Source organism: Alexandromys fortis, unplaced genomic scaffold (genome assembly GCF_014885135.2).
Source record: "Alexandromys fortis isolate MF-2015 unplaced genomic scaffold, M_Fortis_MF-2015_v1.1 scaffold_102, whole genome shotgun sequence".
In the NCBI taxonomy this organism is placed as follows: Eukaryota; Metazoa; Chordata; class Mammalia; order Rodentia; family Cricetidae; genus Alexandromys; species Alexandromys fortis.
The window spans coordinates 806412-822154 of record NW_026067984.1 but is presented as its reverse complement, the minus strand read 5'-3'; the positions used below and the strand labels follow the sequence as shown (position 1 = coordinate 822154).

At 44.2% G+C, this 15743-nt stretch overlaps 1 protein-coding gene across 3 annotated transcripts in view; it reads left to right on the top strand.

The window, feature by feature from the left end:
• The window catches only part of Rapgef2 (Rap guanine nucleotide exchange factor 2), a 203543-nt gene that overhangs the window by 47602 nt on the left and 140198 nt on the right, over nt 1-15743 (top strand). For all 3 annotated transcript variants that reach the window (XM_050158792.1, XM_050158793.1, XM_050158791.1), the window contains exon 2: nt 15495-15565. In XM_050158792.1, the coding sequence (XP_050014749.1) occupies nt 15495-15565 (71 nt within the window). The remainder of the gene's footprint in view (nt 1-15494; nt 15566-15743) is intronic.

Below are 15743 nucleotides of genomic sequence, written 5' to 3'. Positions count from 1 at the left end.
GAGAGGGGGAGAGAGAGAGGGAGAGAACTATCTTTGAGACTTTTTTTTTTAGTGAAATTTACCATTGACTGTAAATTACATAATAAGGATATTTTCTTACGGAAAATATCTCGAATCCAGTAGGTGTGTGGTATGTATTATGTAGGTTTTTAAAATTTAAATAAATAAGTGACTTTGCATGTAACCTCAGGATATGATACATTAAATAACATACATAATTACTTGAAGCATAGATTTGAAACAAGTATTCCGGTTGTTAGATTGTGCTATTCCTATAAAAACAGCTGAGCAAAATATCAAGGCATAGGAATAGTAAACTGGACACCCAGAATTGTAAACATGCGCGTGTCCAGGGTGTGCTCCGGCGTAGTGCAGCTGGATGTTCTTGCATTAGTTTAAGGCCTTGCATGGACACAGAAGACTGCAGAAGCCTTAGTATATTGCTGCTGAAACCTTCAGTGTTGGAGTTGATTCAGCAAACTGGAAAAGTTCACATAAAGAGCTGTCTGTGTTTCTTGAAGGGGTTTTTCCTTTTCTGTGGGGGAGGAGGAGGGTCTGCTGGGCAAATTTATTTAATATGTCAGTTGTGTAAAGTCAGCTGTGAATAATTATCTCGATATTTGATGGTTAGTTATTTTCTTGAACTGATACTGGTTCTCAAGGTCTTTGGCTACTACTGAGATAGTTCATTGTAAAGGGTTCTGTTTAATATGATGGCACATCACATAAAGCATTTGCATACATCGCTTGGTGCATAGGTTCCCTCCCTCCCCCACCCTGATGTAACAAAGTTGGTAGATTTTGAACACAGGAAAACATACTGATACGATTGCTGGTAACTTTCTATGTATTTCATCTCTGTGTAATCATAGGTTCAAATTTATCTTTATTTTCTAAATGTTTTATTAATTTTAATTAAAAGTTGACACAGAATAACAATACATATTTATGGGGTTTTGCCTAAAGGTTTTTTTATTTATTGCTTTTGAAAAACTTTTTCATAAAGTATATTTTGATCATATTCTTTCCCCTTCCCCGATTGCACCCAGATTCTCCCACCCCCTATACACACAACTTACGTCTTCCTTTTATTAAGAGAAATAAATAAACAAATCACCCAAAATCAAACAAAAGAGAAAACACCAAGCTGAAGCAAAACAATGACAGCCAAAGTGCCCCACAAACTGTGGAGTCTGCTGTGTGCTGGTTGTGAGCATGACCTGGAGTTTCGTTATCACACCAATGACATTCCGTTGGAGGAAAGCGATTGCCTCTTGGTTAGGGGGTGGGACTTTGTGTCTACCCTCCTCTTCCTGAGACCTCTGGCTTGGAGTTGTCCAGGCCCTGAGAATGCTGCCTAGCCTGTGAGTTTATTTGTGCACCTACCCTGTTGTGTCTGGAAGGCGCTGTTTTCCCTGGGGTCATCTACCATGCCTGGCTTTTAGAATTGCAGCTTGGTGATGGTTATGATTACCTTTGTCTTCTGGTAGCGTGTGTAGTACTTCCTAGTACCAGGAAAGCTAGACAGTAGGGGTGAAGCCTCTGGGTGGATACCAGCTCTGCCTGAAAGTTTTTGATCAGATTATTCGTGAAGAATTTTATGTTGGATTGAGTACAGAAGCAGGTGTTTTCATTGCAGCATGTTGATATTGAACATCAGTCATCCCTCAGCGGATAATCTGGAAAATTAAAAAAAAAAAAACCAAACAAACAAAAATGAAAGCTGAAAGAAGAGAAAAAGCAGTTGAAGTATGTAATGTGTAGTAGGGGTTGCTGAGGAGATAGTCAGTTGCTTGTCGTGAAAGCATGGAGTCTTGAGTCGGCTCCCCAGCGCTGTGCTAAGTCAGACCTGGTGCCTCACTCTCCGTGAGGGGAGGCGTGCGAAGGGATGGTGGCACAAACAACTGGAGACCTGGAACTCGCTAGCCAGCAGGTCTAGCCAAATTGGTGGCCTCCTGGTTCAGGAAGCTCAGGCTGCTAGAGGGAAGCTATATTTGCTTTGCAGATAATAAACATTGGCCCAGTGTGTATTATCTCTGCCTTGGGACAACTTGACTGTGTCCCCGTTCTCCTGGGGACTCAGCCAGAAAGTTTCACCTCATCGTTTGCTCCGGAGCTGCCCAAGTTATAGGGTGCAGCACTTTTAGACATTTTCTAGGGCATTGGGAAGTAGAGATACAAACAATAGTTCCTGCAGGATCCCTGTCAAGTAGTGTCTGTGTTGTCTTAGTCCTAGTATATTTCATATAGACATTAAAATACCATAAAATCTTGAAGTATGACGCACAGATAAATAAGGAGAGTAGAGGAGCGTTGACCCCATAGGACTTAGAGGCTCAGTTCTGTCAGGGTGGACTAGGGGCTCTGGGAGAGCCTCAGGCTGGTACATGCTTGTTCACTAACACACATTTAGTAACACAAAATTCCAGGATATTCAGGGAGGAAGGAAAGAGCCCAGAATGGCTATGTTGGGTTTCTTATTTTGTTGTTGTATATGATAGAAAAGAAGATATCTTGAAACTGTCTATGCCACCAAGAATGAGAGATACAACAGGAAGTGCATGAGATTAAAAAGACCCGACACGTGCTCAAGCAACAGCTGGGACATTTGGCTGCGCCGAGAAAGTAGGGGACGGCAGGGGTGTGACTGTTTGTTGGTGTTCCTTGAAGAGACCCTGGGGAAGGTGGGAGGGGCAGAATGGTCAGGCTGGTGTTCCTCGCACAGCTGCACATTCCCTCCTCTTGCCACTGTATTTTTTTTTCTGCTTCTTTCCTAGTAGATTATCATAGCCAAACAGTGAGTTTTGTCTTTGTGTGGTCATAGATTCTGACAGCTACAGTTTAATAGGAGAATTGGAAAAAGTACAGAGAATAGCACCGGTACATTAAAAACATTATTATGTAATTTCATGTGCAATCCCTGTGCGTTTCATACAAAACATATGAAAGAGATAGAAGAGGAAAAAAAATCACTCTTTCTGGACTTCCATATTTTTTTGATTTGTAAGGATTTAATTTTTATACCGAGTACTAGTAGCGCTGCACCGTCCTGTGCATTTGGGGAAGGGGACTGTAAAATTGATGGCCCAGCTGACTTTCCCTCTTGCACTTCAGGTTTTTATATTTTTTTACTCCCATGATCGTTGTTTTGGAGTAAAATGTGTGTATTTGATAGAATTCTCACTATCATAGTACAATGAGGAAGTTACATGTATATTAATGTATACAATATAGTTCTTTCATTTCATAAAAGTGAGAAATGAAGCAGTATTTGTTTTATATTCAAATAGATAGTAGATGACACACCAGTGCAAGTAGTGTAGTGTATTTAATTAATTGGTGATGGCTGTGTTTTCCTTTGGATCCCCATTGTGAAGTGAAGTTTAAAATTAAGACTGTGCATGTGTGTTACCCCTCAAGTCTGCCACGTTGCTCCAAAGCGTGTAAAGCCCTGTGTGGTGATTTGAAAGAAAATGGCCCCGAAAGGGAGTAACACCGGTAGGAGGTGTGGTTTTATTGGAGTAGGTGTGGCTTTGTTTGGAGGACCTGTGTCACCGTGGAGGCGGGCTTTGAGGTCTCTAGCTTCCCTCGTTGTGATATCTGGGCCACTTCTTGTTTGTTGCCTGCAAGATGTAGGACTTTCAGTTACTTCTCCAGCACCGTGTGTGCCTGCATGCCATCATCTTGTCCCACCATGATGATACGGGACTGAACCTCTGAACTGTAAGCCAGCCACCCCAATGAAATGCTTTCCTTTGTAAGTTGCTGTGGTCATGGGGTCATGGTGTCTCGTCACAGCCATAGAGACCCTTATTAAGAGACTGATGCCACTGGTCAAGACACTTTGAGAACTGCTTTGGGGGTCATTAGTGGAGCTGCACAGTTCCAAGTGGAGTTATCTTTTTATATCATTGCGTGGTGTTTTGGGAGCTGCATGAATTTAAAAATAAACAGTTCCTCATGAAGCCAAGTTCCCTGATGAGTGTTGGGCATTTTCACATGCCAGATTTCCCTAGGAATGGAAAAGGATTGCTTTTTCCAATGAAAATATCCAAAAGAATGCTCCGGTGTTCAAAAGCCCACACGTGCTTCTGTACACGTTCAATTCACATGCATTCAATACTTGGGGTGACCAGTGTTTCAGGAACCCAGTACTGTACACATCTAGTACCACACTCAGTCAGTACACATGCGGTCAGCGCTGTACACAGTCAGCACTAGAACATCATTGTGGGTGACCAGTGAGTAGGGAGAGCCAATCCCATTCTTTCCTGTTCCTTTTTCTCCTTCGAGTGTCGTTGGCACTTGGTCCTGCAGACAAGTGTGCCTTGAGGCACAGGGCACTGGAAGTAAAGGTCTCCCCCCCACATGTTCATTGCACTCTGGTTTTGGTTTTACAAGCTGTGTTTCATGTGCAAGGCCGTGCAAATTTATTAGTACCGTATTAGTATTATTTTATCAGTATCGTAGTTTTTGATTCCTAACCATGTAAATAATACAATTAAAAACACACATCGGAAACTACCTTACTCCTCCTGTAAGAACCTGGTGCTAAGTGCTGGGTCTGAGCCCACTTCTGAATTTGCGGTAGGTAGTCAGTGACGAGTTAAGTAAAGTGAAGGAGAGCTTTTGGTTGCTTCCTGCCTTGGCTGTTGTGATAATGCGGCAGAGAGCAGGGGGTGCAGTGTCCCCTCAGCTTGCTAACTTTAGTTCCTTCGTGTGCACAGTACTGGGTCTTGTAGTTGTGTTCTGTTTCTGGGTCTTCACCCTGCCTTCCATAGGCCGTGCTAATTTATTTCCTCCCCGCTTCTACAGAGCCTCCCTGTTCTTCGCCAGCTCTTGTTAGCATTTGACTTTTTGCTGACAGCCACCCTGACAGCTCTCCTCTGATGACCGGTGATGCCAGACACATTCGTTAAATACCCATCAACCAATTGTATATCATTTAAGGAATGTCTTAAATTCAGGTTCCTTGCCCCCCTCCCCCCCATTTTCCTTTTGAGTTGAGTTTCTTAAATATTTGGAACGCTAATACTGATGTGAACAGTATATCTGATTCTGCAGTGGGCTGCTTCCTGTGTTTGATGGCTGGGTTCTAATCTAATGCTATCCTTTTTTTTTTTTCTTTTTCTTTTTGCTGTTGTTTTGGTGACCTGTGCTTGTAGGGGAGACCCATGGTGTCATGTTCAGGTCTTAGAATCTTTTGTTTGTTTGGAGTTGTTTTCTTTAGAAGGGTCTAATTTCACGGCCCCCGTTATTTTGGTGCACCTTGGGGTTGATCCAGAGTCTCTCAAGTGCTGAATGCTAAGCAGGCCTCCTGTTACCGTTCTCAGCCCCTCTTTCCGTTTCCTGCTGGTGGACATTACTTTCCCCAGCACGGTTTACAGATGCTGGTCTCCTTTCTCCCCCTTCAGGGTTTGAATACGCTTGAAGTAAGTCAGTTGGCCATGTATGTGTAGGTTCATCTCTAGGCCCCTTTTTCTGTTCAGCTAGATCTCTGCCTCCTAAGCTTTTCAGCCTCACAGTGCCACGGGAGTGTGTTTTACTGTGAAATATCAGAAATTAGCAAAAAACAAGCACCATGCTGTTAGAAGCAGGGCATTCTTGAAGGACTTTGCAAATCTTAACTCGGACCCTGTTATCGCTAGTTTATATCTAAAGAGACATAGTCTCATGCAAGATTGAGGGACATTTAAGGACAGGCAGTAACAAGCAGAGTTAAGGACAATACAGTGGCTGGGTGGTAGAGTGCACCCTGGCAGGGCTTATTCAGTCTGAATACCTACCCTGCCTGAAACATTGCCCCACATATTCTGTTCCAAAGCTCAGAATCCTGCCTCTAGTTTCCACATGTTAGAGGGTTCTCAACGTTAAAGAAGGAAAGGAAGTCTCCAGATCTCTCGAGGCAAGAGTCTACCGCGGATGCTCTTTCTCCATAGTTGTTATATAGAGAGTAAGAGGTGAATATTCTCGCATCAGCCTTTCTACTCCTGCATCAGTAGGATTGCCTGGCTGGGAACAGACATGATAGTTTGGGGATTTCACTAAGCAAGACTGGTACCTTTTGGACATCACTCAGAAATCAGGATACCAATGTAAAAACCGCCATTAAGGCTATCAGACAAGCTGTGGACTACCTGGTACTAATAATCTCAGGTGAGGGCATTGTAGGAACATCAACAGCAGAAAGAAGTTTATGAGCCCCAGATAAAGGTGCTCTCAAGATCTTGCCAGGTCGTCCTGTCTTCTCAGTTTGCCGCACTGTAGTGAAAATTTCCCCCTAGATGTACATGTGGAATTCCTGCCCTAGTCTCTTTTGAAATTGTTCTTTAGTAGGAAAAGATTTTCCGTCTTCCACTTCCTCCTTCCTGCGTGGATCCCGAGATTCCAGCAGCGACCGCTGAACAAACTCGGCCACACTTTAGAACCCTGATTCCAGAGCAGCCCACACCTTCCCCTGCTTGAGAATTCTAGGCCCCGTGGAGCAGGGCCATCTTCTCTCCTCCTCTCCTCCCTCTGCGCCATCCTCTCTGCAGTGAATGCCTGCCCAGGATGGGGCTCACCGCTCCAAGGGCTCTCTGCTGACTTCTGGAGACGCCTGGTAATGGTCACCTTCAGAGGTGGGGGAGGGGGAGGCTAGGATTCGGAAGGGTTTATTTGTGAATGGAGCGAGATCTATTTTGGAGAAGGGCACACTGGATCTCCTGAGTGGTGGATAGCCGTTTCCAGTACTGTGGTGGTAAGGGTTAGACTTGTGCTTCAAGGCACAAAGTCATGACTGTGAAGGAGGGATTCTTCAGAAACCAGCTTATCTGTTATGTCAATGGAGTTCTTAGTTTAAAAAGTGATGATTCTTTTAAAGGTCTCCCTTTCTCCCAAGATCCAGTGGTGATTTCCCCCCATCTGCCCCCACCTGCTCTCTAGATCTGCATGTGTGGTTCTGCTAACCCTCTCATTGCTGCTCGCTTTCGTGGGTCAGTCTGAAAGAGACCAGACTGAACAGCGTCTAATGTTTCTGTGGTCCACAGCCTCTTTCCGAGATCCACTTGAGAAATAAAATGTTCGGGAATAAATAATACTATTGGTACTTGAGACCTTGCAAATCACTCAAGATGGGAGAAACAGATGTTGAATTATTTTTGTCTTTTGTCCTAGAAAAATGGCAGCAGTGAAGATTTCTATATTTAAAATCTGCTTTCTTCAGAGAGCGCGCACTTTTATTTTCTGAGAGGCGGTGAGGAGCTGCGTCGTCCTCAATGACCTGCTCAGTTCTGCCTTCATTAGGACCCCTTTCTGCATGGCACCACTGTGGGGCTGTTGAGTAAGCCTCTGGAGTTAGGTGGCGTCCTAGGGACGATGGGTGGACCACATGATTTTTGGGGGAGAGATGGAAATCCAGTGGCGGGATTTGTGACCCCTGTGGTCCACTTGAGCACAGTGAGAGGTCTTACAGGTGTAACCAAGGGCCTGAGCAGACTGTGAAATGAACCCGCTATATGTTTTCACTGTTGAATGGAGGCTGGTGTTCAGTTGATTGTTAAAAATCAAAAGTTAAGGTTGTCTTGGAATCAGTTTATTACAATGATGTGTGTGTGTGTGTGTGTGTGCGCGCGCGCGCATGCTTGCATAGCAGACTAACCTTTTTGGAGGTTGGTACTTACTCAGATGTTTAAATGTTAACCAAAAGATCATTGTTCATCAATCACCCATAAAGATGGAGAGAGCACAGTTGAATGTAGATAGATTTACTAGTGTGTTAATTTATTCTCATGGCATCACTTAGCTCCCGGATCCTCTTCAGCCTTGGAGATTGACACTGTCATTCTCTGCCCCTTCTTGCTGATACATGACTGCTCTCAGGTCCCTGACACCAGCACCAAGTAGACCGGGGCAAGGGTGAGTTTTGTTGTAATTCTGAGGTTTCTATTCTCCATGTTCAGGAGGTAATTGTTGCGTTAGTGTGACTTTAAAGACACTTCATTATTGTTGAGTGAGTAGGTTCAGGCACGTGGGATAGCAGGACAACTTTGGGGAGTGGGTTCTCCAGTCTCTATGGGGTCTTGGGGAATGAACTCAGGCACTGGACCTTTGTGGAGAGTGTCTTATTCACGGGGGCCATCTCACTAGCCCTGGATACTCCTGTCTCCTTTCAAACCTTTTTTTTTTTTTAAGACAAAAAATGTATATAAGCGTTGCCCTTCTCTGTGGGAAATATCCGATTGAACATTGATCTCCACTCCATGAGTCTTATACAAATCCAAGGTTTGAGGTAAGCCTTAGGTTGAGGAGCTACAGCAGGGCCTCGGGCAGGTGACCAGCGGCACAGTTAGCAGGCTTCACTGGGCTTCGAGTGAAACCACCACGCTGGAGGATTGATTTCCTTTATGTGTTAATTAGCAACCTTGAAAAAACAGTATTTTGCTTTCACATGATGTAGAGTTAAAATAGCTATTCAGGAATTTTATTGATGATCCTGTGCTGTGGGTTTCTTTGCTGCCTTTTAATTTTAGGCATGTGCTCTTGTCATCAGGACGTGAGTGACTGGGTGGCTCTCATAGGCTGGGGACCTGAGCTTTGGTTCTCATTGCTCTGGGCTGTGTCAGCTCCTTAGGTAGAGAGGCGGGTTAATATACTTCATCGTCTTATCACCCAGCAGGGGTACTGGGAATTAAGACCCAGGGGGCCCAGTGGAAGTGTTCCCCCATCGGCAGCATGACAAAGGAGCCATTATCCTCTCCTTGAAACAGCCCGCCCCAACTTTTGCCATCCCAAGTAAGGGCTGTTGGCCTATTCTGCCACCATGTGGCCATTTCGAGGATCGTCCCAGCCCATTACGGGGCCTTTTCTAATGCTCTGAAGATCCCTAAGGGGCATCTCTTCTGTCTTCTTCTCAGGAGTGCTAGGGAACTCATGGCACCCCTGTGGAGATGACACCCCCTTCTTTCTTTGTATTTCCTTTGCTCACCGGTCAGCTGGTAGCCTGTAGATTACGGGAAGGTTGAAGAAGTAACGGGGGGGGGGGGGTGTCTGTTTAAGGTGACTGTGCCCTGATGGAGATAAAATACAACCTCTTGAGAGTGACGGCAAGAGCTCCCCTGCAGGCTAAAGGCAGGGTAGCTGTGTCCAATGTCATAAAACGTGGCTCAGGAAGGAGATTGTTGTCTGTGGGTAAGTGGGGACTTTCCACTGGGGAGAAGCAGCTTGTGTTTTCTAGACTTTATTAGGTTCGCCCCAAAGATCCCTGGTCACGGCAGAGAAAGAGTGAAAGAGGTTGCTGGTGTTCTAGATGAAGGGGGGAATCCATCCGGTGTGGGCCGGCTTGGAAGTGACCTTGACTGCTTTAGGGAGACAGGAGACAGGGGGAAGACGTACTGCCTGGTGTAGACACCCTCACCCTATCCAAACAGCAGGGTTGATTCCCAGCTGTGGCGACGGCTCTGGACTCTTCTTGTATGACTTCCGTGTCACAGTGGTCTGTGAACCTCAGGCGTCCTGCATGCAGTATTGTACTAGCTTCTGTGAGCCACGTTTTAGCAAATACTGCCAGCAGGGTGTTGACGGAGTAGCCGTCCTTGGAGCGCGGCTGCTGTGCTGATTGAACCACGCAGGGCAGTAGCTTCCTCAGTGGTGTCTTGAAACCGCGTTGTTGAGAGAAAGAGAATTTCAGAAGAAACCGTGTATCACCCTGAATTTCCAATGTCATCCTCAGATGAGGAAATATCCAGGAATGGCGGTAAAGGGACTGAGTCTTCAGGCACATTTTCAGGGTCTGCAGTATAGATTTTAAACATCTAAAAGATTAAAATGTAAATATTTTAAAAGGTTTTCGTGTGTGTGTATGTGTAAAAGTCTGGGTTCAAGTATAAATTAATGGCATTCGTGCAGGATTTAAGAAAGACTTGTGAGAGTTTGTATTTTGATGCCAGGATGGGACCGTGGGTCCCAGAGCCGAACGCAGCAGAAATGAATTCCATCTTTCGTGTTGTGCGACACTCTTGAGCTGCCAGAGAGGCAGCCTTGCTGTGTGCTGTTTAGCTCTGCCAGCCTGAAATATGTTCCTAGCTGCTCCACATTGGAGGAGAAATTAGGTGGCTGTTTTGAAAAATCAAGAATTTCCTTCTCCTCTTTCAGGCCTCGTCATTCGGAGTAGTTACGAATATAGTAAACTGTGCGCTGGTCACATTTCACTTTAAGCCCGAGGATAAAAAACTACATTAGGGTTAGGGAATTGACCTCAGTGGTAGAATTCATGCTTATTGTATATGGGGCTCTGAGTTTTGTTCTGAACCAAAATACAACGACAGCAGCCTGAATTCAAAACAAAACAAAACAGAAAACTCTGAGCCAGGTGTAATGGCACACACCTTAATCTCAGCACTTAGCATGCAGAAGCAGGTGGATCTCTGTGAGTTCAAGGCCAGCCTGGTTCACAGAGTGAGTTCCAGGACAGCCAGAGCTACGTAGTGAGATCCTGTCTCCAACCAAAACAGCAAAACAAAATAAAAAGCAGAAAACTCTAGGGTCCCTTTGTAAGTTTTGTAAATATTTCATTTGACTTTTTGAGGCCTAGAGATAGTTGCTGGCGAAAAGAGTATATTGTAAAAGTTGTGATGGACATGCATGTTTAACAAGTACTTGGTATTTTCTGTCGGGAGTGTCGTCACCCTGATCTCTTAGGTGATAAACTCAGGAACCGTGCTCCTTTGTTGAGGCACACACTGTATGTGCCCTGCATTGCGAGGGAATTATGAGTAGTTGTGGCCACACAGGCTGTCCAGGATGTGATCTCTGTCACATTCCAGGGTCACAAACTCCTGGGGAAGGAGAAGGAGGACTTGGTTCGACCCCAAAGATTCATATTCCTTTCCCTCCTCCCCCTTCCTTTCTCCCTCCATTTTTCCTTTTTCCTTTTTTTTTTTTTTTTTTTTTTTTTTTTTTTTTTTTTTTTTTTTTTTTTTTTGTGAAAGGGTTTCTCTGTGTAGCTTTGGAGCCTGTCCTGGAACTCTCTTTGTAGACCAGGCTGGCCTCGAACTCAGAGATCCTCCCGACTCTGCCTTCCGCTCATCACCACCACCGTCTGTTTCTTCATTCTTAGCTGAACTGTTGCATATGTTGTAGTGTGGAAAGAGAGCTATCTTGTAAAGAAAACTTGGAAACCGAGCTGTCATCTTGGGAGACAGAGGCATTTGCGCCGCTTCGTTCCTTCTTTTCTCATTGATCACTGCTGTGAGCCTGGGCCTCGACAGCGTAGCTCTTATGCTCCTGATGAACGATGCTGGAGACATAGCTCTCTAAGTCGCTGCTCGTGAGCATTTGCGCAGAAGGATAATTACAGTTTTGTCTGAAAGATACCCAAGGGAGCCTATGTTGCCATCAGTGTAATTTCTGGCCTGTGACCACTGCCTCAACAAGTGGATGCTCCCCTCTCCTTCTCCCTATGCCCCAGGTTGGTAGACATTCATCACCTAGGTCTAGACTGGCACAGGTTTGCTAAGTGTTACCCAATCTTGGTCTTCGTTCCCTTGAGTTGGTCCTCAAAGGAGCCAACTTACTACTCCTAAATATGTTAAAGCACACAATAAATACGTTAATATATTACTAAATATATTTAAGCTAAACCCCTTTAAAGGAAAAACATTTCTTCTTAGTAATGTAGGTAAAATAATTCTCTTCATTTTAATCATCATTATTTTCCTTTGTAGCCCAGTTAAGAATGCTCACCAGTCCCTGGTGGAGCAGGAGGTGGAGGAGTTCCTCTTCCTTAGTGCTCCCAAGGTCATATTACACCCGCTGTTCGCTGTTGCTACAGTCTTGATGCTAGTGTACAGAAGACATTGGAAACCAGCTTTAAGTGAATTGGATGTTTGCTGTGCTGGCCTGTTGTGTTAAGATGAGTCTCTGGAGCAGTGAGTGCATCTCCCTGGGTGTGGAGACTCTTGCCTCTGTTCCTGTGGGGATGCCCTGTGCTTGCAGGCATTGAACCAAAGCTTTTAAGGATGCCTTTGTCCTTAAAAAAGGGACTTTGTTTGTCCTGGGAAAATTTCATCCAATTGCCCTGTCAGCCTCATTGTCTGCCTTGTTGCAGTGGTTTTAGGACTTTAATCTCCTTTGAAATGGTGTCTATTTTTGTAAAACGGACGTCCTTCATAGGGTCGAAGGAAAGGCTTATTGTTCTAAAAAAAAAAAAAAAAAAAAGGTTTGCTTCCTGGTTACTGCAACATGTTCCTGTTTATGCTCAGAGGCCAGAGCATTTTGGGGAAAATAGCTTACGCCTCTAAAAGGGTCTTTAGTGAGGGTCTTGTGGATTTTGTCTTAGGAATACAGTCCGGGAGGTTAGCAGTGTCTCAGGTGGCATCAGTTTCCTGAGAAAATGGCAAATGGTGATTTAGTGCCTCTGCATTTTGTTTTCTACAGAAAAAGTTTGTTGAAGTAGATCTTCACCGGCTGACTCTAAGTAGAGAAAATGAACATTGTAACCCCAAAATATACTTTCCAGAAATCCATCCATTCTCTTCTGTGGCTTGGATAAAGTCTTACTTTGGAATGCTGCAGGCATGCTCCAGCTGCTGATATAGGTTCCACTGCTGATTGCATCCTCCTGTTGCTGGCTGCAGGCTCCACCTGCTGGCTGCAGCCTCCTACTGTTACAGTCTTTAGACTCCTATTGTTGCTGGCTGCAGGCTCCTACTGCTGGCTGCAGGCTTGTGCTATTGCTGGCTGCAGGCTCCTACTGCTAGCTGCAGGCTTCTGTGATTGCTGGCTGCAGGCTCCAGCTGCTGTGAGGAACTGGGGTGCTCAGTCCCTCATCTATTCTACTTGCTTCTTTCCCTTTTCTTCCTGGCTAGTTCTGGAGATGAAACCTTGGTCAACCAGTATCTACTGGATTTTAGCAAAGGCCGTCAGCTAAGAGGAAGGAAACGGTGAGAACTCGGTGAGAAGCAGTTAGGGTGGCCGATGGGTAGGCCTTCCACCCAACAGCTCTCTTTCTGGTGCAGTTTGAGTTTTCTTTCGGCCTCCTGGAAGCCTCAGACCATTTTAGAGGTTGTCTTGGACTGTGGCGGTGCAGGGGGATGACGGACAGTTCCTGCCCCTCAGTTACCTCAGTTGTAGTCCTTAATTGGTAGATGTAGCATTTGAGAAACTCAAACCCGGATTGCTCCTTCCTCTGATTTGTGTTCTCTAGCTCACCTGTAACCATGTTTTTCTTGTTTTCTGTTGGGTAACAGAGCCACGGTTTCCTGATATGCATCAAGTTGTGTGTTTAGGGTTCCGGGACACATTGCTTGCTAGTTGGCAGCTAGGGAGGCACTAATTTCTTCCACACAGTTAGGAACTTCAGGTTCATAGAGAAACTACTTGTTAGAGAATCTAGTTAAAGCTCGACAGCATCACTTTCTGTGTAGAGGAATGCAGAATAGCTCTGCCATCTTCTTATAAGCTCCTTGAGCACAGACCCTTTAAACACATTTCTTTTGAGACAGCTGCTCTAAGAGTAATAGAAGAAACTAGATGTGCGGGTTGAATTGATTAAAGGTTTGTGATCCGTAAAATACACAGACAGCTGGTGAGATGGCTGGGCAGGTAAGAGCACAGGACCTGGGTTCGATTCTTAACACCCACGAGGTGTCCCACACCATTCATAACTTATCACCTCCCACCTTTGGCAACTCTGGACACTGCCTGATTGTTGTCTACATAAATACATGCAGGCAGAACACCCATGCACATAAAATACAACACAGATATCTAAAAACAAAAAACCCCAGAAGTACATGAAGCAGTTATACAGGATTTTATGGTCATGTATTGTTTGAGTGGTGTTCATTTAAAACCACCTCCCACAAACATGGTGATTAGGTATGGTATTTAATTTGTGCAGTTCTGTATGTTTGGAAGGAAATTCTGCTTTAAGAACTAATGCCAGTCATGAGTAGTGCAAAGCCTTCGGCCCATCACTTCCTTCCTGTAGCCTCTGTTTTGTGTCGCAGCCTGAGTGACAACTGTCAGCACATTCTCTTACGTCACGGGACTGTATCCTGTGGTTCTCTATCTATAAGTTACGCATATTGCCTCAGATAAATACTGGTGGTAATTATTCATAGATACTCTATACATATGTCTCATACACGGGCACTCAAACTTTTAAAGTCCATGTATACATACATAGTACATATGACACCGGAACAGCTGTGGTCATGAAACTGATTAACACAGTGGCGTTTGGTCCCTGACCTGACTTTTGATACGGTTTTTCAGCGTTTAGGTGAGGGAGTGCTTTTGCTGCACAGGCCTGTGCTCTGCCAGTGTTCTGCAGTTGCCGTCTTTGATTCTGTCCGAGATCCCAGTTCTTGCTTCTGTTATGTGTCTTCCAGGCTTGTCTTTCCTAGACGTGATCTAAAAGTCTTGTTTCTTTCTTACATGTTTTTGGGCACGCAAGGTAACTTCCTGCTTGATCATGCAGGTGGGCAGTTTTGTGTGCTTTCCTTGACAGAGCAGTACAGGTCCTCAGGCACACTGTCAGAGTTTCCTAGGTAACTCAGTGGGAAAATGAGTGATGGTGTTTGCACTACGTACCTGTCGGTTGGTGTCTTGTTCACCTGAGAAGGGTCAGCAGCGGGACTGAGGGGTTGTCCCTTGTTAATTTACAAACGCCTTGCAATCCCTTTACGCTACGTTTGGACAGATTTAGGGGAGAAATTCTCATTCCTCCTTCTTCCCATCTTCTCTGTACCCTCGGTGTTCACTGGGGCCCAGTAATGCTGGTTCCTTTCTGGCTCCGCATATATGGCTAGAAACAGGACTGCGCATCTTTACCTATCTTCAACTTTTTTTTTTCCCAAGGCAGGGTTTCTCTGTGTAGTTTTGGAGCCTGTCTTGGAACTAGCTTTGTAGACCAGGCTGGCCTTGAACTAACAGAGTCCCGCCTGCCTCTGCCTGTACTGGAATTAATGGCATGCACCACCACCGCCTGGCCTATTTTGAACTTTTATGAATGACTTTGAATCTTTTTTACTGTGACCTAGAGAAAAAGAAAGAACTTTAAAACTAAACATAAGACAATTTTTTAAGTATGGAAAGTTAAATTTATACTTGATTATTAAGTGATTATAAAATAACATGCATTAATATTGAGAAAATAATTTGAATAATCATCCTACTGGTAATTATCCATCACTTGAGAGAAAATACTTTGTTTGCTATTTTGATGTAAGTAGCAGAAAATATGTAGCAAAGAACTGCTGGTGAAGAGTTTGCTTTTATGAGGTGATGAGTTTAAGTAATTTTATTTTATTATTTGAAGGCTTTTGTGTGTGTTCTGAAGGCAGTTGTAAAGAAAAGCCTTTGTACATGCTAGATTTCCTTTGAAAATATTAATTTTTAATATCCAAGAAGAAACATATTTTTAAAAAGTACAGTTTAATTTATAACATGTTATTTTAGAAAAACTTTCTTCCCTCTCAAGCCTAACACTTCTATTTTTTTCTTTGGAACAGGACCTGGAAATAGTGTATTCCTATTTACACGGGATGGAAGCCTTATCAAACCTGAGGGAGCACCAGCTAAGGTGTGTATTGATTTTAATAGTTTCATAGTGATAAAGTGCATTTCTGTGTCCTTCTGTTAATAAGAGTTGAGCTTAAAGAATGTTTAACACATGGATATTCTGCTTGGTGTAACCCCTGCAGTTGCTGTGATATGTTCTGCAAGGCCGAATTCAGTTGTATCCGTATACATTTTAATAT